General features: G+C 38.2%; 1 protein-coding gene across 6 annotated transcripts in view; it reads left to right on the forward strand.

Annotated features, from left to right (window-relative positions):
• The window catches only part of LOC140361217 (cell adhesion molecule 1-like), a 222,880-nt gene that overhangs the window by 165,247 nt on the left and 36,411 nt on the right, over positions 1–21,222 (forward strand). For 4 of the 6 annotated variants that reach the window (XM_072446946.1, XM_072446948.1, XM_072446950.1 and 1 more), the window contains exons 2-5: positions 13,947–13,964; positions 17,230–17,376; positions 17,641–17,793; positions 18,781–18,918. In XM_072446946.1, coding sequence (XP_072303047.1) covers positions 13,947–13,964; positions 17,230–17,376; positions 17,641–17,793; positions 18,781–18,918 — 456 coding nt within the window. The remainder of the gene's footprint in view (positions 1–13,946; positions 13,965–17,229; positions 17,377–17,640; positions 17,794–18,780; positions 18,919–21,222) is intronic. The other 2 variants (XM_072446947.1, XM_072446949.1) reach the window with 1 other exon arrangement.

Genomic DNA, 21,222 nt, shown 5'->3' on the forward strand with positions numbered 1-21,222 from the left:
CATAAGTGAGGACTTCAATTCTCTCTGGACATTTATTTTCCTTCCCCGTCAGTTAGATTGCAGTGGTAAAGGTGTCTGAGCTCAAAAGTGCAGCATTTTCTCCAAAAGTGCCAAACAAATTGAAGTAGTTGGAAACAGAAGTGGCCTCTGCTTTCAGGCTGATGGATACATTTTATAGTCGTGTAAGTGTTGTCGAGGTTTGTCAAGTGTTTGTCTCCTCCAACGAGATGAATTACAGGAAGAAAACTTAACAATGACAATGGTCAAACTTAAAGGTGGTATGGACGATTTTTTTCAGCAAATTTGTTATCATATTTCCTCGTGGCGTGGATAAATCATTTGTCCTGCCACGTATCAATCATAAAACGCACCTATCGCTCACCTGCAGCCGCGTGCGGTTCCTCCTCACGTTTCCGCGTGCCTAAGCGCATGGATCTATCATAATATAGTTCCCTCAGTGTACGGGGCAAAATGAAGACGGAGAAAGACAGTTCCAGCTGAGGCAGAAGTGGACAGAAATCTACGGGAGACGAGCGATGCGATGCGCTCTGTTGCGCTAATAAACAAACGCACGTGTGTGTTGTATCAGTCCGCACGGGGGAGTGCGCATGCGCACTTCCAACTGCGTTCTCAAATTGCCGAAAAATTGTCCATACCGCCTTTAAGTATCAGTGGTAAAAAACTTTGGCTGTAATGTGCACAAGGTTATAGGAGTATACCACGCCATCTTCCAAGATCATTACCCAAATAACAATGTTTGATTATATCTCAACATGTTTTAGATGTCTTCTGCGTCCTTCCTCAGAACGATGATGTTACAATGATTTACGGCTGATTTACACAGGTTTTGTTGCACCTACATTGGTAAAGGGACAGCGCCACCTGCAGTACGGCTTCTCCAGAACATGATCTCAGGTCCTTGAAAGCTGATAGATCCTCCAAAGATAAATAAAAAAATTGGAATAAAGGACAATAAACTCAAATGTCGTCTCAAGGAGCCACTGAGATCCAGAAACACCTCCACAGGACGGTAAACACAGACGACTATTAGCTTTTACCTGGGAGCATTAAACTATAAGTAGAAGTGGCTTCACCCACTATATTGTAAAAGCAGCTCCTCAAAATCAGTAAGTCTCGCACTGGGGTCTGAAAGTTGTAAAAATCGCTTATAAACTCATCAAACTGAATAATTACGACGCTCGAAATGTGTCAGGAAAAGGAGGAATACGCAAGTTTGGACCTCTGCAAACCTATTTTGAAGACTCTTTAGATATAGACCCATTTTCACCTGGAAATAGTATACATTTCCTCATCATCTGGTCTTATGGGTTCTGATCAAGTTCAACCATTCATACCATTCAAAACTATCGGAGGAAATGTTCAAACTAGTATGTCATTCCAAACTCGTTTTTGTATCAATGATCTAGAATTTTTTTTTCATCAACATTTTTCTCTCTAAAACCACACAGCTGAAGCAGAGATTCTGCAAAGACAAAACTGTCTTTGCTGAATCTCCTCTGGCTAAAAAGAAAGCGTGTGTGTGTGTGTGTTTTGTGGAGGTTGAGTTGCGGCTCCAGGAGTTGGACGTAGATCAATGAGAAGCATCGATTGTGGCTCCTTGCCTCTGTCATGTTGGATTAATATGGATTAGAGCAGCGTGTGTCAGAACACTGTGCTGTTAGTCAGTCAGTTGGGGCTCCATGCTACATTAAAACAAGGCTATAATTTGCAGTTAGTGTTAGCAACCTCCGTGTGCTTAAGTGGCTTTGATGTTTTGATCCAGCTTTGCAACTTTCAAGAAATTTCACACGTTTGAGAAATATCTGTTACATATGATGCAGAAATCTATTATGTATTTTCCAAGAAACATATCTGATCCTGTTCAGAATGCATGTTTCCCCCTGTCCCACGGGACTACAGATGGAAATGAGCTTTGAGCTAAATACAGTGTATTTAAAGAATTAGCTGTTCATTCAACGAAATGAAACTAAACATGTAAAGAACTCCAGGGACATTAACGTTCAACAAGAGAATTCAACATGAACAATAAAATAATACAAGAATCACATCAGGATAAATGTTCTTTGCAGAGTACATCTTTTCAGAGTACAATCTTTGTGATTGGCGACAACTCAAAGTGTGCTTTCGATTAGATTGCGTATAGAATTGGGAATCACATTTACAGAATTAATAGCGATGAATCACAGAAAATCAATATTTTTAAATGTATCTTTATAAAATGTATGGTTTATCAACAAATGTACTTGTAGTTGAGCAAAATGCATTTTTCTCTAGTAAAGCTATGTTGTCTGCATCTAATTATCATGCATCTTATTCTCTGCGGTTAGCATGCTAGCTGTTGTTAGCTAGAGCAAATGAGGGATATCTTTGGACCGCTGCAAATAGTTAAATGAAGTAGTTCTGGTTTCATGATGGTAAGCATCAGGTACAGAACCTTTAAGTAACAAAACTGTGAACTTCTTCCACCACTGCTTTATTTTTTTCTAGTATTGATACTTATGGATTGTATTGATAATTATTACCAAGTTTTGATACTAGTTTCGGTAGCACTTCTTGCTATCACCTGGGTACTGATTCATTCATTTATTTTGAACAAACCACACATTCTAACAGTGCCCAGTGTTTCATTAGAACTCTTGAAACCATTGAGTTGGTTCATGGTGAAAATATATTGTTTAGGAGTCTTACTATTGCAGTTACTCTTTGTCTAGCCCATTGAGACAAACTGTGAACTGTCTCTAACCTGATTTGGATGTTTCAGGGTTCGACCGCAGATCTGGAGATAGTTGGAACTAAGCTTTGTGTCTTTGTTTCCGCTGTGAAAGTGCAGTCTCCTTCGATAGTGGTGAGCTAAGTGTGTTACTATGGCTGGATAAATGAATGAATTATGTCCATTTAGTCAGGAGAGATTGGTGCATGTGAGCGGCTACTTGATTAAGTAGTTTGCAGACTCGGCAGGAAACTTATTTTTCTACAAAAGTAGGAATATCTACAGTAGTTGCCTTTTCAATAGACAAAATGCTTAAAACGGGATAAAGATGGTGTAAGTCGAATTGAGCTCTTTTCTAATTTTGAGGTGACAGTTATTGAACTTATATATATATATATATATATATATATATATATAAAACTTATTTTTGAAGTAAAAACTCAATTTAAGGACTCAAAATACAGAAACGCATCAATTATGAGACCCAAAAGTATTTAAAAATAATTGACAACTTAAAATAACTGAGCCGTCAGGTGAAACAAATGCAGGAACAGTTTTTACATTCTGTCCCACATCATTTTTATAAATAGTGAAAAGAAGTGTGCCTAGTATAGACCCCTGTGGCACTCCTGGAGTAACAGGTAGATTAAACATTTCTGAATATCTAACCCACATTTTAGATTAAGTTGTTTTTATGCGTTCAACCAATTTCCCCTCAAGAACAAAAGTGTGCCATCTATCGAGTAGAGAAATGTCAATGTATTTTAAAATTAGATCGATACTGCAATACTTGACATTAGGGATGAATGTCTTGATAATATTGAAGACATTTCTCACATGTTCTCGTTTTGCCTGCCGTTCATTCGTAGCTAGAGGAAGAAAACTCCTGGGTCGTGGGTTTTAGCTTTCAGTCACATTAGTTTCTGTAAATCAACCCAGGAATGACAAAAACACAAACGTTTATATAGAACACTTTTGGGACACCTTACATATTATATAACGCTCACAACATTATCTAAAAAAAAAAAACAATCTTTTGGACACTTCTTATAACTAGCAAAGATTTGGTGAAACAAATTATCCAAATTAGTTGAAATAAAATAAAATGGCCTGAAAAGATTTTTTTAAAATAGCTTATAAGTAGCAAACAATATTTTTCATTGATTAAAATCATAAAAACAAATAAACAATAAACTCCTGATTTATGAAATTCAAACGACATTAAAGCAGTAATTTATTGAAAAGTTGGATTTAATTTTGCAATTTAACAGTAGCACACGTTTTGTTCTTCTTCTGAGGTCCAATTAAATCAAAATCATAAAGTAATCGTGGCCTGTGTATTGACATAACGGTCCAGTTGCGACTAAACGGTATCGTCCCGCCCCTGCTGGCCACAGGATTCGTCAGCTAGAAACAAAAATAGCTGCATCACCTCACACTCGCATGTAGTTCATTTATCTTACATCTCTGTGCTGGTCAGGGAGGAGCTTTGAGATGGGTCATAATAAGTCCCTGTGACACAGCAGCACAAAGAGTGAACCCTCTTCAAAGATGGCGATGTTACTGAAGCATGTCGAGTCCTCGGGCTCCGAACATTTGCTCTTTCATCCCCGACATGAAGGAGGAGAAAAACAGAGCAGAGATCCTCACAGAGCAGGAGAGAAGGAACTAGAGTCATCCTGGTCCCATTAAAGACACACTCTTTTCTCTCCGTCTTCATGGTCTCGCTTTGAACCCTTTTTTATAAGCTATAAACTCCCTTCAAATGTGCTGAGTAGAAATATTTAGGACAATTTTTAAACTTTAGAAAAAAAAATTACGAACTGCAAACTGATATATTAAACTTCTTGGAACATAGTTAAACGGGACATATATGGCGGCGTTCCCTCATCATTAGCACACTTATAGTTTTATGGAGATTGATTCAAACATGTTTAAGTAAAGGCTCCATTCATGATCCACTTTTGTCCGTAAACATGCAAATTCTCCATCTCTGCCCGTTGCTCTGACTCGATCGCTTGGCTGATGCTAACTGGAGCTATGCCAAATCGAAGGTTCCAACGCAGACGAATGAACGGATGAGAAGGATGAGCGCTTCAGTCGCTCAATCAAGTGAAAGGTCAGGTGCTCTTCAGGATCGCAGCTAGGCCAGCGCTGGAAGATCAACCAACAGGGTTTGGACACTAACGCATAGGGAAGCCTACTGGATAGAGGGAAACCTACTGGATAGAGGGATGCCAACTGGATAGAGGGAAACCTACTGGATAGAGGGAAGCCTACTGGATAGAGGGAAACCTTCTGGATAGAGGGAAGCCTACTGGATAGAGGGAAGCCTACTGGATACAGAGAAGCCGTCTGGATAGAGGGAAGCCGTCTGGATAGAGGGAAGCCTACTGGATAGAGGGAAGCCTACTGGATACAGAGAAGCCGTCTGGATAGAGGGAAGCCGTCTGTATAGAGGGAAGCCGTCTGGATAGAGGGAAGCCTACTGGATAGAGGAAAGCCTTCTGGATAGAGGGAAGCCTACTGGATAAAGGGAAACATTCTGGATAGAGGGAAGCCCACTGGAAAGAGGGAAGCCGTCTGGATAGAGGGAAGCCGTCTGGATAGAGGGAAGCCTACTGGATAGAGGGAAGCCTACTGGATACAGAGAAGCCGTCTGGATAGAGGGAAGCCGTCTGTATAGAGGGAAGCCGTCTGGATAGAGGGAAGCCTACTGGATAGAGGAAAGCCTTCTGGATAGAGGGAAGCCTACTGGATAAAGGGAAACATTCTGGATAGAGGGAAGCCCACTGGAAAGAGGGAAGCCGTCTGGATAGAGGGAAGCCGTCTGGATAGAGGGAAGCCGTCTGGAAAGAGGGAAGCCGTCTGGATAGAGGAAAGCCTTCTGGATAGAGGGAAGCCTTCTGGATAGAGGGAAACATTCTGGATAGAGGGAAGCCTACTGGATAGAGGGAAGCCCACTGGATAGAGGGAAGCCTTCTGGATAGAGGGAAGCCTACTGGATAGAGGGAAGCCTACTGGATAGAGGGAAGCCTACTGGATAAAGGGAAACATTCTGGATAGAGGGAAGCCTTCTGGATAGAGGGGAGCCTACTGGATAGAGGGAAGCCCACTGGATAGAGGGAAGCCTACTGGATAAAGGGAAACATTCTGGATAGAGGGAAGCCCACTGGATAGAGGGAAGCCTTCTGGATAGAGGGAAGCCTACTGGATAGAGGGAAGCCTACTGGATAGAGGGAAGCCTACTGGATAAAGGGAAACATTCTGGATAGAGGGAAGCCCACTGGATAGAAGGACACCTTCTGGATAGATTTCCTCAAAGCTATGACACATCCCAGACTGGATGAGGACATTGACTTCTCTGCTTTCCTATCATAGCAGTTTCATTCAATATACTTATCTCTTTTGTTGTCTGTGGTAGAACTCCAAGTTAGTTAAAATGTACCAATTTCTATTTTTGGTTAAAGAATAGTTTTTAATGTGAATATTCTTGTAAGATTACGGTTGTTGTGGTCCTATCTACGTGGAGGCCATTACTGTCATTTCAACTGTTTGTTCCAACATAGATGTATTCTATATCATTCCACACAGTTTTTATTTGTTTTTTGAATTGTTGTGTCTTGTGGGTAGTAGAAATGTCACGATCATTGTGAGAGAAAAAAAAATGCGATTTAAAAATGACTCGCGTTGATTGAGACTGTGACTAAGCAACAGTGAAATCTTTAATTTTCCTTCATTCTCCTGGTCTAACAGATACTATTCCTCAAGTTTGTGACCTGCTTTAAAAAACTGAACTCTCTGATAAACAAAATAAAGTTAAACGTGACAAAAAAGGCTAATTTTGGGCTGTATTTTGAACAAAAAATACATAATTTTGCTTCTAACGTTGTCACAATTATTATTCTTTTGGTTCTTATCTAATAATCTTGACATCCCTAGTGAGTAGCAGGAGTGCTTCCCAGCCTGGTGCAGGTCTATTTAAATCACCTGGCATCATTTGGACTCATTTATGCCCTGAACAAGGCCCCACGCGGCCGAAACGCGCAGGCTTATCCTTTTCTAATAAAGGATTCTTAAAGCTGTCGGAGTCGCTCAGATCTTTCTTTTGTCGACAAACAAATTAATGTTGAAACCAATCCTCACATTAAAGTATCTAAACATTTATTTCATGCTTTTTAATTCAATGTATCTACTCCTCAGTGGTAACATGTAACAGAGGATTTACAAGAAACACACACGATCAGAAATCTCAACATAAAATAACCTTTAGCTCGGATGACAGTTTTACACAGTAATTATTAACTAAAATAAAACAGCAAAAGGTTTACACACTAAAGTCAAAAATGACTTTAAACTGGACTTTGAAATAGGAGCGTGTATGTGTGTATGTTTACATTACACAGCCTATTCGATCATGTGACACTGAAATCGGCAAGTATGTGGTATTGCTGTCCTTCATGTGACTGTAAGACAAGTCAACTGCAACTTACCCTCTTTTTTTTTTACATTTTCGATGCAGCCGTCTTAAAGGAGCGGTCCCTGATTTTTACTGCTTTGAAATGTGAAAAAACAGAACTAGTTCATTTTAATAAACTCGCCTACTTACCTAATGCATTTCCAGCATCCTAAATATCCACCACTAGCGAGTTTTGCCGTCCCGGGTAAAGCTAACAAACGTTAGCATGCTAACGGCGCACTTCCTGCTTCTCGGAGAATAAAACGCTCTGTAAATAGATACAAAAAAAGTACTGTGGTCTAATTTTTACCTGAATAGATGCTTTTACAAAATGGTGGAAAACTTTTTTTACTTTTTTTACTTTATTACTAGCAAAAAAAAAACAAAAAACGGGTAAATTAAGTTTTTCACATTTCAAAACAGGTACAGCAGTTTCGAGTCGATAAGCTGTTGGCAGACCCACAGAAAGGCGGAAATCTCTTTTAGCATAGTTTGAGTAGTTGGCATTCGCAGAAGTCCACAGTGTTCCGCCGTCTGTGTGGACAGTGAGCGGGACTGTGGGAACATTACTGCGTTTTTCTCATCGTTGATCCCTCTGTTTTGTTTCACAGTGTGTTGATCTTATACTGGACGCTTTTCCAGTCATTCAATTACACGGCTGGGCGCTCGGTTTGGTTTGTCGCGCCTCTGTTCTCTCTACAGCGCTCACTCACGTTCAGAGATAATATGCTCTGTCGTTGCTTTTCCAGGATTCAACGGCCACACGCTAAAAAAACCAAATGTCTGCATTATTTAGATAGATCGTGTCACCAGAGTCTATTTTATTTTTGATGTAAAGTGAATAGTATATATTTTGAGGTCATGTTTGCTTGTTTTTTCATAATTAAAATATGAATGACATTTTTCATACTATGCAATATATATATATATATATATATATATATATATATATACAATATATATATAATATATAATATATATAATAACCAAACATAGAAACTCAGTCAATCAAATTTATTTATAGAGCACAATTCGAATGAAGCGCAATTCAAAGTGCTTTACAATGTTAAAACACATTGAAAAAATAAAAACACAATACATTTTATAAAAATATGTATGTCAAAATATATAAATAAAAGCTGGAAAAAAAAAGCAAATGAATATGGTATTTAAAATATTAAGAAACTCTGACATATTTAGACAATTAAACATTTAAAACTGGAACAACTGTCCCATTGCATTTAAGATGATGCATTTAAAAATACGTTAATTTACCTATTCAAATCCATTCATTCTTTAAATTCAAATCACATTTTTAATAGGATCTACACCTAATTAAAAAAGAAAAAAATGTTTATGATTATTGTTATGATTTTGGTCATTCTTTATTTGTGAACCATTTTTGCAATTATAAAAACGCAATGGAATTATATCACGCGCGTTACGGCATAAACGGACATTTCAAACAAAGCAATTACAACTCTTTACCAGGAAAGTTGCATAGTGCACCTTTACATGCTGAGAAAACACAAACATTTAAGGATGCTTTACACGTCTGCACACGTCACATCAAAACTGTGACCGAACTGGAACTAAAGCCAGGTTTAACTTGAACCAAAAACCAAACCGCAATCAGTACCAAAACAGGTCCAAACCTCGACATAAGGACTAAACCGAGCTCAAACCAGAACCAATCAATCATCAATGAGTTTGTGTCAATAACTAAAAAGGTACATATTGGATTTCATCAACATACAAATTGCACGTACTTGATGTAATATTCTCACAAGTCTGAACGCAGCCGTAGTGGAATCAGATGGAACCCCGTCCCCGCCCGCCCGCCCGCCCGCCACCCCCCTCCTTAGTGACATATGCAGAACAGTGAACGGTGTGAACATATTCTTCCACCTTCACAGATTTCCTGGTGTGAGCTCACGGATGAGGTGTAAATCCAACAAAGGAGGAGGCATTTCACTCGCAGCGTGGACACCGTCTAGTGTGTGAAAAAGAAGCGGGTCTTTTTCATCACGACACAACAGACAATAACAGACATAATAATACACATTTATTAGTGAATCACAAACAGTATACAGCACAATTCATAAAGCATGACTTGCTGATGTCCTAAGGTTGTGCCATACTTTTCATACACATTCAGTGAACATTTTGTGATAATTCCACCACTCATTTGAATGCAGTTTATGTAGAATTATTATTTAAATTTTCATACACGTGACCTGTATCCCTAGGTTTGAGGTAGAAATCAGAAACCTTACAGAAACCAATTGTGATGCTGATTGATTCTTAAAGGACACATATTATGCTAAATTGACTTTTTTTGAGCCTTTAACCATGTTATAACATTGTTCCCTCATCAAAAAAAATACCTGGAGTAGAATTAATCTTCAGTCACACCAGTTTGATGAATCCTGTTCTCTCTCCTCCGAGCGTCAAAAAAACTCCGTTCTGAATTTCCCAGATTGTTTTGTTTATTGTTTGTTTATCTCTCCTTTGTAATTTGTACATACATTATATTAAGTTCTAAAACATCAAATGTCAAAATGATGTTACTGTCGAGCATGTTTAATGGTCAATAACGACACAAATAATACAGAATGTGTGACTTGATGCCAAGTTGTTGTTTTTTTTGTATTTTGGACGATGGTCTGATTAGAAAGCAGAATGAGCCTCACACGAGTCTCTCATTTGAGTTTCCAAAGCTGAAAAACACGTGTGTTATTCTCGTTACGTCCGTGTTAGACAAGCCACTTCTGCTGCATTCTCCACACTGGACTCACCACCGCTTCTGGAGCAGGCGCACCGCAGGCCTTTTAAATGTGCCAAATGTTCACATTTCACGCTCCCTCGGCTCCTGAGCACAGATTGAATCCACACACTATCGACTTTGTTTTGAGCACAACGCAGTATCATCTGTAGTAGTAGTATTTTAAAAGGACACGGTTTGTATTATTGGCCTTTAAAAATTATCTTATGTCTCTAAGACAATCCCTCATCTGGAGATGGTGTTGGCACGACATCTACTTTCAGCAGAGGGAATTACCATTGGAGGAAAAAAAAATGGAAAAAATAGCAATTTTAGCAACATGTTCGTCAAGCTAATGTTGCAGTGAAGGCAGAAATCCTCAGAGCGGTAATTTATGGGCTTAAATACAGCACAGAAGTTCTCTGGAATCTTCTCTCGACATCACAAATCTGGGAAGTGTGAGACTGTGCGAGGTGAAGTGTGAGGCTGAGGGAAAGAGAAGACAAGCTCGTAAACAGGTTTAATTAGACAATTATGCGAGAATGAAGCTAAATACTACTCCAGGGATATTTATTATGAGGGAACAATGTTATAGCGTGCTAAATGTTCAAAAGGTGTGGTCTCAGTATCAGTATTTTTTCCAAACATTGGCAGTTCCATAACCTGGCTCATGCCACGTGAATTCTCACAATATTTGTTACACAAACTCTTGAGACCAATGACAGCGCAGCATTGTAATTTGGGCGTAACTAAGGGACAAACAGACGTACTTTGGTCTATTTGAGCAGATTTACAGACGTACTTTGTTTTTAAAAAACTTGCACAAAGTACTTTGTGTGTTTGAAGTTGGGGAAGAAGTCTGACTGGGTTTAACAACAGTTTGATTTCTCGGCTTGTACTTGCTTTAATTATTCGTCATGACGTCACGCCTTTTGCCGACTTCTTTCGCCGAGAGCCTGTCCAGATTGATATTGTGTAGAACTCAGTTCAGAGTGATCCACAGGTCAGTCTGACAGAACCAGGCAGTCCAGCCCTTCAAGCACATATGAATTTGGTGATGATCCCTAGATACCATAGACTGTTCGACACATTAAAGGCACATTATGTACATTGGTGCTGGGTCTGCCACCTGCTTGTCCAGCAAGATGTTATAGCTTTGCCTGGAATATTCCACAGTATGGCATTAAAGTGGATATACAATCCTGTTTTCTTCTAGCTTTAATTGGCTTTTAAAATATGTGTTTTGTCTCCTTGGATTTAGTATTTAAAATAACTTAATAACTTATAACTTAAAATGTTTACATGTGAATAAACACATTTTACAAATCACACAATGTTACTGTCTGCAGTGGGAATGAACAATAAAATAATATATAAATGAAGCCCTTAGGCAACGTGAGTGCTAATAGAGCCATGCGTTTGCTGTGTCAGCATTACCGCGCACGCTCTGTGGTCAAAGCCTAGCCTTTTTTCCTCATATTATTTGGGTATTTACATTTTAGGTTGGAAAATATTGTTCAGAAAAGGTATAATTCTGTCCTATACATCTATTGTTGTTTTTTTGTACCAACTATTATCCTAATATCCTTTTTGTTCACATAATATTTTCAGTTGGTGTGATTCAAATCAGATGTATCTTATCTTGTGCTGCGGCTCTGATTTGATCTTCACGTTTCTTTCCACTCGTCCTGTATCCTCCTCTCCACACCCCTCCACTCTCTGGATGACGGTAATTACACCATCAGCTCTGATTGGAGCTTGGCACAAAGTTGAAGAAAAGGAGAGGTTTTTCTAATCAAAAGCTGTCAGAGGCTGCATTTACGAGAGAGGAGGAAAAGCACCCATTGAATAAAAGACAATTCTGAGAAAGACGTATTGGACAAACGGACTTAACGGACGGGTTAGTTAGAGTTTGGCGCTTCGACACCGGCAGTAACTTTCTGGAGATGTTAGCGCTTGTGTTGGAATGTCGTACACTTAAAACATTAAAAAGATCAATTTTCCTTCTTGATTTATTCATTTGTATTGCTCAGAAATTCCTTGAAAATTCCAGATTTTTACTGATTCACCGCAGATCTGACCTGTACACTGCTGGTCTCCATGGAGATAGCTAAGTTTAACACCATACTGTGGAACATTCCAGCCAAATCAAGCCCTGTTATTTACATTATGTGTTTATTTTTTATTTATTTCACAGTGACTAAAAGATATGACCTTATTAGAGGGATAGTTCTGCTTGATTCTTTGTAATTCAGTCTATTCATTGGTTTGTGTCATTCCTGCCGCATTTTCCTGCATTTTTCACACTGTTGTTTTTAGAAAATTAAATACTTTGCCCAGTTTTCCTTTATTTTGTTTATCTATAATTGAATGTCAAGGTCGTCGTTTACTTCCAGACGAGTTTAGAATAGCTGCGCACACGGCCTGGCACTGACATAAACTTTCTCTCCCGTTCATTTTAACGAGACAGACAAATAAAAACCAAAGCGGATACAAATGGTGGATGTTTAAGTGAGACATAGGAGTTTATATGTGTTTATATGTTTCTATTTATGAATGACAAACTGTTGTGACCACTTCTGTAGCGATTTACTCAGCATAGCACTGACATAAAAGAATTGGAAATACTGTAGTCATTGACAGTGTTTATGCTAATTTCAGCTAACTGCTACATCGATAAACTGAACTGAATTAAACACTAGGGCTGTCGTGGTAACTGCAATATTGCAATCGCACTATGATCACTACAACCTAAGTAACAGCGTTCGACATTTTACTGAAGTCTTTCGCACGTGCCGGGCATAATTTAACTGATTAACTATTTCATGTTTTCATACGCTCTGCCTTTTTACAAAACCTTCACCTTAACATAAGCCTGCACCGACCCAAACAAAGTGTCACAGATCAAGAAGATCTGAAGGTCCAGAGTTGTCCTTATATTCACCCGAAAACTCTCTGTGCTGAAGCCTAAACGGACATGAGCAACACTTGGCTGTAATCCTCCTCCTCGCTCCAGGTAAATGTGGCGTGGTTACAATCCAGTGAGAAGATGCAGCCAAATAAAGTCCACGTAAAGTTGCAGCCAAAACGAAATTACTCTCCAATCTGCCCAAATCCTCCTCCATAAACGTGCAGTAGCATGAACACGTGCTGTGCAAACTTAACACAAGAGTCTGTGAGCTGACGCCAGGCGCTTTTCAAGATGCCTTTTTTCCATAATATTGGCCATTAATGTTCACACATACTGTCACTTATGCCTGTTGCTATGTTTTGTTGCTATTATTCAAGTACAACCTGGATTGACATGCTTTATCGTGGACGTATGGGTCACACCGTATATTCTGCAAACCCGGTGTTGAGCCGAGCAAAGTTACGGCAAGGGAAATTGTTTATCCGCGACTACTAAGGCTCTGGTGTTACTCACGTGTGTCGAGTGGCAGTTTGTTTCCAAAACAGACCAGGTTTATCATAGTTTGTGATGTTTGGAGGCTACAGCTAACTGCTAATTTTATGGAACTGCCTTTAGAATGCAAAGGTTCTGTTCACAAATACCGGAAGGAACTATTACAGGCCTATGAAGATCAGCCCTCCAAGTGTTCTGATTAGGCTCGTGCCCCAAGTTTCATCCTGGTTTAAGTCATGGTTTAGTCCTAGGTTCATTCTGGTTTGACAATTTTTCAAGGCAATGTTGATCAAACTTTTCTGTTTTCTTTTTCACAAATCTCATTATAGTTGTTGTTAAAGTCTCATTATTGAAACGGCGTGGCCTTCAGAAAAAAATGTGGAATAGCTGCAGTCTTTGCAAAATGTTGCTGCTTGATTTGTTCCTGCTCTGTATTGAAACCGTGTGGGTTTTGTTGAATGTGCATGACGACCTGTACCTGGTTCCTCTTGTGCTGAACCTGCATGGAGCTTCTGACCGGTGACGCTAACCTTCTCCTCTCCCTTTCCCCTGCTCTCTCCTGCTCTCTCCTGCTCGCTCTGACCCTCAGGAGCCACACAGTATGCAGGTAAGGTATAGTCTTGGTCTGTAGTCACTACCATTGTCCATGCGCCTTTAGAAGTAGACATTCACAGCCAAAACAACCATCTTCAATAAGTTAAACTGCCTGAATTGCAAAGTGTATTTTCTTTTCAACAATAAATAAAACAGAATGTAGAATAAAATGTCAAATTTAATATATTTTCACCTGAAAATGTTCTGTGCACAACACACTGGCTAGCTCATTGTTTCTCAAAGCTAATGCTAACTTGTATTAAAGCTTAAAATATAGAATAAAGAATTATTTAAAATTGTATTCAAATTTAATACAGACTACCCGTTATGCATGGTTATTATTATTTTTTATTTTATTATGTATCACGCGCTAAAATTAGCATTAGCATAGAGACAAATAGACATAGATAAACAGTGTCCTCCAGTGACATATTCAGCTCATGTTGTCAGTGACATCCACAATTTGCTGTCCACTGTGGGATCTTTAAGTGATTATTGATTTTAGAGTGACTCGGGGGGGAAAAAAACATGAAATAGAATTGAACGGGAGTGATGCTAACAGTAAGCTAGTTAGGCGTTGTTGTGCACAGAACCACTTGAGAAAACTAAAGTCATGAAACATTTTTTTGCATTATTCAGTCAATGTATAAAGAATTGCACTGATAAAATCTCCTTCCAGTGATTTTGACTTATTTAAGGTTGTTGTGCTTTCCATTCTAAACCTACACTGCAAAAAAAGGAATATCCAGAGTACATTAGCTTGATTTTTTTTTAGTTTTTACTTGTTTCAAGACCTTTTGCAAATTAGAAGAAAAATTAAAAATACCACTGTCCCATTTGACCTTTTCATTTCTTAGTGCAAAAAAAATCACCTCAAACAAATTACATCATCTAGGTCGCAATTGCATTTACGTTCAAATCAAGATATTCCATATTTTGCAGCGCCATGGCCTCCATTTCTCCATCTTTAGTGTTGAACTGTGTTTTGTCTATTTTAACCTTTTACTAACCAGATTCAAATACCTTTTTGTTGCCTATTATTTGGTCATATTTTATTTATTTATTTGTGTTTCTAGTAGAGATACAAAGATTTTACAATACATTAACTGCAGAGCGATCGGACTGTGTAAGTCCTGTGTGTATCTATGTATGTATTCACACATACATTGTGTAGGTAATTAGTAGGTAGATAAGTAGCATTAAGGTAAAAATGGTTTTATTCATATCAGATCCCATGGGCCCCGCCTACAAGCCAAGCACCGCCTCATGGGTGTTCCATTTACAAAAGGTTTTCTAAACGATGTTGAGTGTGTCATGGTTTTTACTGTATATGTTTTGTAATAAACCTGATGATAATGGTATTTATTGTTATTTGTATGGTTACGTGTATGAAATCTGACGAGCTTAATTCTGATAAATGTTTTAAAAGTTATTTCCCCCTAGTTTGACAATATAATCAATACAATTAACAAATACCTAAAAACACACAGTTACACAATGGGATAAAATCATGTAAACAAGAGCACTGGTTCTGTGGGTCGTCTCTAAACACTGATTCGTTCAAATGCATAAAATAATTGAATTTAAAACATTTATAAGACTGTCCTGAGATCGACAAATACTTGCTCTGATTAAAGCTTATTAACAGCCAAACAACAGGTTTCATATTCATATGACTCTTCTTCTTTTTCTTCTTCTTATATTATTATTGTGTGTTTTTTCTCGACCAGCAGACGCCGTTCTCCCTTTTCATTTTTGCTATTCGCACGGTGCAAACTGCTAAGAAAAACAAATCCCCAGAACGCAGAGCTAATATTCCTCTATGATAGGTCGATATATTTGTGTTTATGATGCCAAGCGGAAGGCCGTAAATGATTAATAAAGTGTTATAATGTGATCACAGCCATATAAAAATAGGGAATGTAATTAGATTTTACAGCAGTGGCCTGTTTGTGCTCGCAGGGACATAAAACACAGTTATGACGTGTTCCCTCTGCACTACGCCGTGTGGAGAGACATACAGCAGAACGCTCCAGCTTGTCAGCGACTTATCATCATTTTAATATTTACTTTTTGCATATTTCTTGGCTTAAATTGAGAAAGGTCCATTGGCTTTTGCCCATGTTTGTTAAAAGAGGGCATGTTTTACAACCTAAAAACAACTATTTGGCTTTTCAAACAGTTAAAAAAGAAGAAAATACATTTTAAAAAAGAAATCTTGTAAAAAAAATATGTTATTCCACAAAATTGATGCCTTTTAAACTTGGACAACATTTTTTTGAAAGAAACTCATGCAAAATAAGGCACATCTCAACGACAGTAACGGGATTTGACCAATTTTCGTTATGATTCTGCAGATTGGGACACAAAATGTTCTAATTCATATTGAAACAAAATTACATAAATAAGTGTGAAGTGTAAGGTTGGCTGGTCGTAGTTGCCAAACAAGTAAAAGTGAGTTAAATTAAGATAATATTCTGAATTCAAATAATTTTGATTTCAAACATTCATAGTGCGTTTTCCAGTGAAGCAGCCAAATGATTAAAACTAAACTAAAATAAAAATAAAAATAAATTAAACTATAGCTAAGAAAATCTGTCAAATGGACAAATGTTTTTTCGAGTGAATAAGTTTCTGTGTTAAGAAAAACACAATTCAAATGTACAGACAAAGACAAGACAAATATAAATAAAACTAATAAAACTAATACAATAAATACAATGAAATAATAAAATACAATAAATACAATAAATAATAAGATAAGATGGGGCTGGACAAAAGACAGATTCAAATTGAAAATGCAAATTTATCCAAGGAAAAAAAAAAGTTGAATTCACACAAGGTCCATGATATGTATTGTTGTTCAATTGATGTCAAATTTGTCCAAAGTGACTTTGACAAAACTGGTTATATATAATATAATATAATATAATATAATATAATATAATATAATATAATATAATATAATATAATATAATATATATATATATATATATATATATATATATATAACTATAACCTGTCTGAAGGGAGAAGCTTTACAGTCAGGTGTATCTATTATTGAAGTACCTTAAGATGTGAACCTTACTTAACCAGTGTTGCAGACTTACCAAATCAACCTTGTTTTTCTGTGGACCCCACATGGACAACTGAAGGATTACGCAGACAACATCTAACCGTGTCAATCTTAAGATGTCAAAAATTGCCCATGTTTACTTTCTGCCATCTGCCAAGAGCTGACATATTTGGCGTGTCCTGTGTCCTTGTCCCCTGTGCAGTTGTGAGCCAGAACCTGGTGACAGACAATGTGTCGGTGGTGGAGGGCGAGCAGGCCACCATCAGCTGCAGAGTGAAGAACAACGACGACTCGGTCATCCAGCTGCTCAACCCCAACAGACAGACCATTTACTTCAGAGACGTCCGGCGTGAGTACATTTACCCCACAGGTCAAAGATCTGGAAGAGTTCCAACTAGATAAGTGGCTCTTATTCCCAAGCTTCCCAAGTACTACCAAATGATAGTCTACAACTGGACTAAAATGGGCCTAAACCTGGACTTAAACTGGGAATTAAACCAGATCTTTATCTACTTAAGACCAAGTGTTAAATTTGTTGAATAAACAACATTTCAAATGGTAAAGAACCCTTAATTCTGTAGTTCCTCTGTATAATTCCACCTGTCCTCTGCAGCTCTGAAGGACGTCCGGTTCCAGCTGGTGAACTTCTCAGAGAACGAGCTGCGAGTATCTCTGTCCAACGTGTCTCTGTCAGATGAGGGCCGCTACGTATGCCAGCTGTACACCGACCCCCCGCAGGAGGCCTACGCCGACCTCACTGTTCTGGGTATGGACAGGACACGCACACCCACCCGGATAAAGTCTGTCTCAATGCTAATGCTAACAGAAATGCTATTATTAAAGAGTGAGCATTATGCAAGATAAATGTTGGAGCTTTGACTTTGTCATATGTCAACAAAAGCTTGTTGGATAATTAAAACACAGACTTTAAGAAGGATTCTCTCCTAATAATAAAGACAAGACTGGTGTTTTGGATAACAGATTTGGTGGTGATTCCACCAGTGGTGAGCTACCACAGGGGAAGAATGACTCTTAAAAAGCTCTCCTGTGTGTTTATTATGATCATAAATTGATGCTGTGACGGGGGAGGAACTTTGCACCGGGGGGAGGGACTTAGCACGTAGTGCTGGAGGAGGAGGAGGAGGAGGAGGAGCTTACCGTGCAAGAAGGGTGGAGATTCAGAGCATTATGAGCATTAGCATAAAGACTTAAACACCTGCATAAAGTCTGTGGCAGGATTTGTTACAAAAATAATATTTAAAATGAATGACACCCTGTTGGGATGGGAGTAATGAAAAAAATGTATAAAGCGGGGTAAAAAGGTGCATTCAGGACTTATTCACACCTCTTTCTCGGCTCACATGTGAGTCAGTATATAATCTGAGAGACTTGAGTCATTTTCTCTATTTTAGTTAAAGAAACAACAATATATTCCCATCTTTCCTGTTGTCCCAAAGTGGTCAAAAACCGGGACAACTGGGACATGTCTTGTATAAAACTGGGACACATCAGTGGTTTTGAATACCTTTGTTTGGACACAGGGCACAAAACTGGCACCGTCCCGCCTAAATTGGGACGTCTGGTCACCATATAATAATAATTGATGCGCCCAAGATGCATTTAAGACACGTTTCAACACTAAAATATGTAATTCTGTAAAATCATTCTAATCCCAGACTTTTTGTCTGTTTGTCTGTGTGTTGTCTGTCTGTCTCTGTGTCTGTCTGTGTGTGTGTGTGTGTGTGCGTGCCAGTCCCTCCCAGTAACCCGATCATCGAGAGCCGAGACGAGGTGCTGAATGAAGGCAACGAGACAGAGCTGACGTGCTCCGCCCTGAGCAGTAAACCAGCCGCCTCCATCAGGTGGAAGAAGGGCAACAAGGAGCTGCCAGGTCAGTGCTCAGACGCTTTTTCTCCATCATACTTTAATATAAAGCAGTCGCTGAACAATAATATAGAGCAGTGCAGCCGCTTGTTATTACTTTTGTGTTATCGCCTCGCTGCGGTGTCAAGTCTTCAACTGTTTCGCTGAAAATGATCAACCTTTTTGTGCTGGGACTGTTTGGGAAGAATGTTCTATTGTTTTTCCCATTTGGACACATTTATGCAAAGCGGACTTTTAATGCTTTTAACTCGGGATGCACAGATCACACTTTTACCCCAAGCCGATACGAGTACTTTCCTTTCAGTACTTGCCGATACTGATACCAGGAAGTATGTTCACAGGAGTTGTCCATATTTCTAATACAGCAAATTAACCATTAAGCAAAATATTATATCTATTAAATAGTGAAAAGTCCTGAAAATGTTTCTTTTAAAAAGGGAACTAAAACTCAAGAATAGAACTGTAATAACCTACATAGAATTGCCATAATATAACCTACTTTTTTATTTGATGTATTGTTTGTTTCTTTACTAAGCTTACTAGGTAAGATGGAATTACATTTAGAAGGATCTTTAGTATTTAAGACTTATATTTAGCCTCTGCCTCAATCTATTTTCATACTTTTGCTGTAATTCACTTTTTTCATTTGCAATTTCACTAGAACTTTTAACTTCACTGAACAGTTTTGTAAAATGCATGCTGTGTACTTCATTGCAGACACGACCCAAACTGAATGTGTGAGTGAAAAGAAACCACCTGCTGGTTTCTGTCAAAATCCTTGCCACAAAATAAATCTGATCGTCAAAAACACTTTTAGAGTAAGTGTTGTGTTTGGAAGACAAAGTACATCAAATCTTAAAATAACACTTCCAAGCTTAAGCATTTATTTTTGTGCTTGTTCTTTATTTTGCATATGTTTCCTCGTCAAAACCTGCTCCGAAGAAATCTGATAACTCACTTTGCAGATGAAAACTGAATTCCGTTAGCTGGACAGAAGTTTCTAAGCTTGAATAAGTGAGTTTGAGTGTCGTTAGCTCCGCCCTTCAGACAGCTGTTTAGTGCACAACTGAAGAAACTACTTGGATGAGTGGTAAATAATGATGTCACCATTTTAGTGTCACGATCATTGTGAGAAAAAACATTCTCGACTATTACTGAGATTATGTGAAATCTATCAAACTATTTGTCTCAAGTTTGTGACCAGCTTTATTCATTTATTTAACTGTCTGAATGACAAAATAAAGCACACGTGACAAAAACAGTCAAATAAAAAAGTACTTTATATATAAATGTATTTATTTTAAATATTAAATTAAACCACTTAATTTGGATTCTATTTAGAACTATGTACTTGGGCCTCAAAACTCCTGCCACGGACATAATACATGGATACCTGTTATATCTTACTTTTAATTGAATTATTCTGTGTTATAATTGTGTTTCTTTTGTTTTTTGTATATTTGTACTTTTATTTGTAATTTATTTTTTTAATAATAAACAATTCTAAAATAGTCACAATTATTATTTTGCAGTTCTTATGATGTCGGTGTAATCCCTCATTCGTCCAGGCGTGTTCCATAGTAGAAAAAGCTTCAGTTGTAGTCATCTGGACTCAATTTGAAAAAGTAGACGTTTCGACTCTCATCCAAGAGTCATTGTCAATAACAGAATTTATGTCGAGAACTCCTATATTAATACTGTTCTGTGGTAAGACCCGCCCATTGGGAGGAGCCTTCCTGAAGTAGAAAGAGTTGTTTGTTTCAACAGAAACTCCCCCTTGTATCTACCGAGCTAGCCTATTCAGAATCTTAATGGGCTATTAGAATCCTCTTTGTCTTTGTGAGACCCTGGCTCAACCACCCTGAGTACCTGATTAGCATCTGAATGTCCTTTACCTTTCCAGGGGTTCAGAATCCCATTATAAATAACAGGAAGATGAAACCTAAGCCCTCCATTTCTGTTTAAAGAAGGTCTTTCTTTTTTAACAAAAATAGCTTCCTTGACTCCTCTTTCAAACCATCTTTTCTCCCTGCTTAAAACCTTCACATCACCATCTTCAAACGAGTGATTAGAGGCTTCAAGATGGAGATGCACGGCGCTCTGTGGTCCTGAACTAGTATTTCTTCTGTGCTGATAAAGCCTCTTGTGTAGAGGCTGTTTCGTCTCACCTATGTAACGTTCTTTACAACTTTCTTCACTGCATTGGATCGAATAAACTACATTGCTCTGTTTTTGAGTCGGCAACTTGTCCTTAGGGTGAACCAGTTTTTGTCTTAAAGTGTTTCCTGGTTTAAAATAAACAGGGACTTCG

The sequence above is a fragment of the Eucyclogobius newberryi genome, unplaced genomic scaffold (genome assembly GCF_026437365.1).
Source record: "Eucyclogobius newberryi isolate DKJ021-1_F unplaced genomic scaffold, fEucNew1.0.hap1 SCAF_15, whole genome shotgun sequence".
Taxonomy (NCBI): domain Eukaryota; kingdom Metazoa; phylum Chordata; class Actinopteri; order Gobiiformes; family Gobiidae; genus Eucyclogobius; species Eucyclogobius newberryi.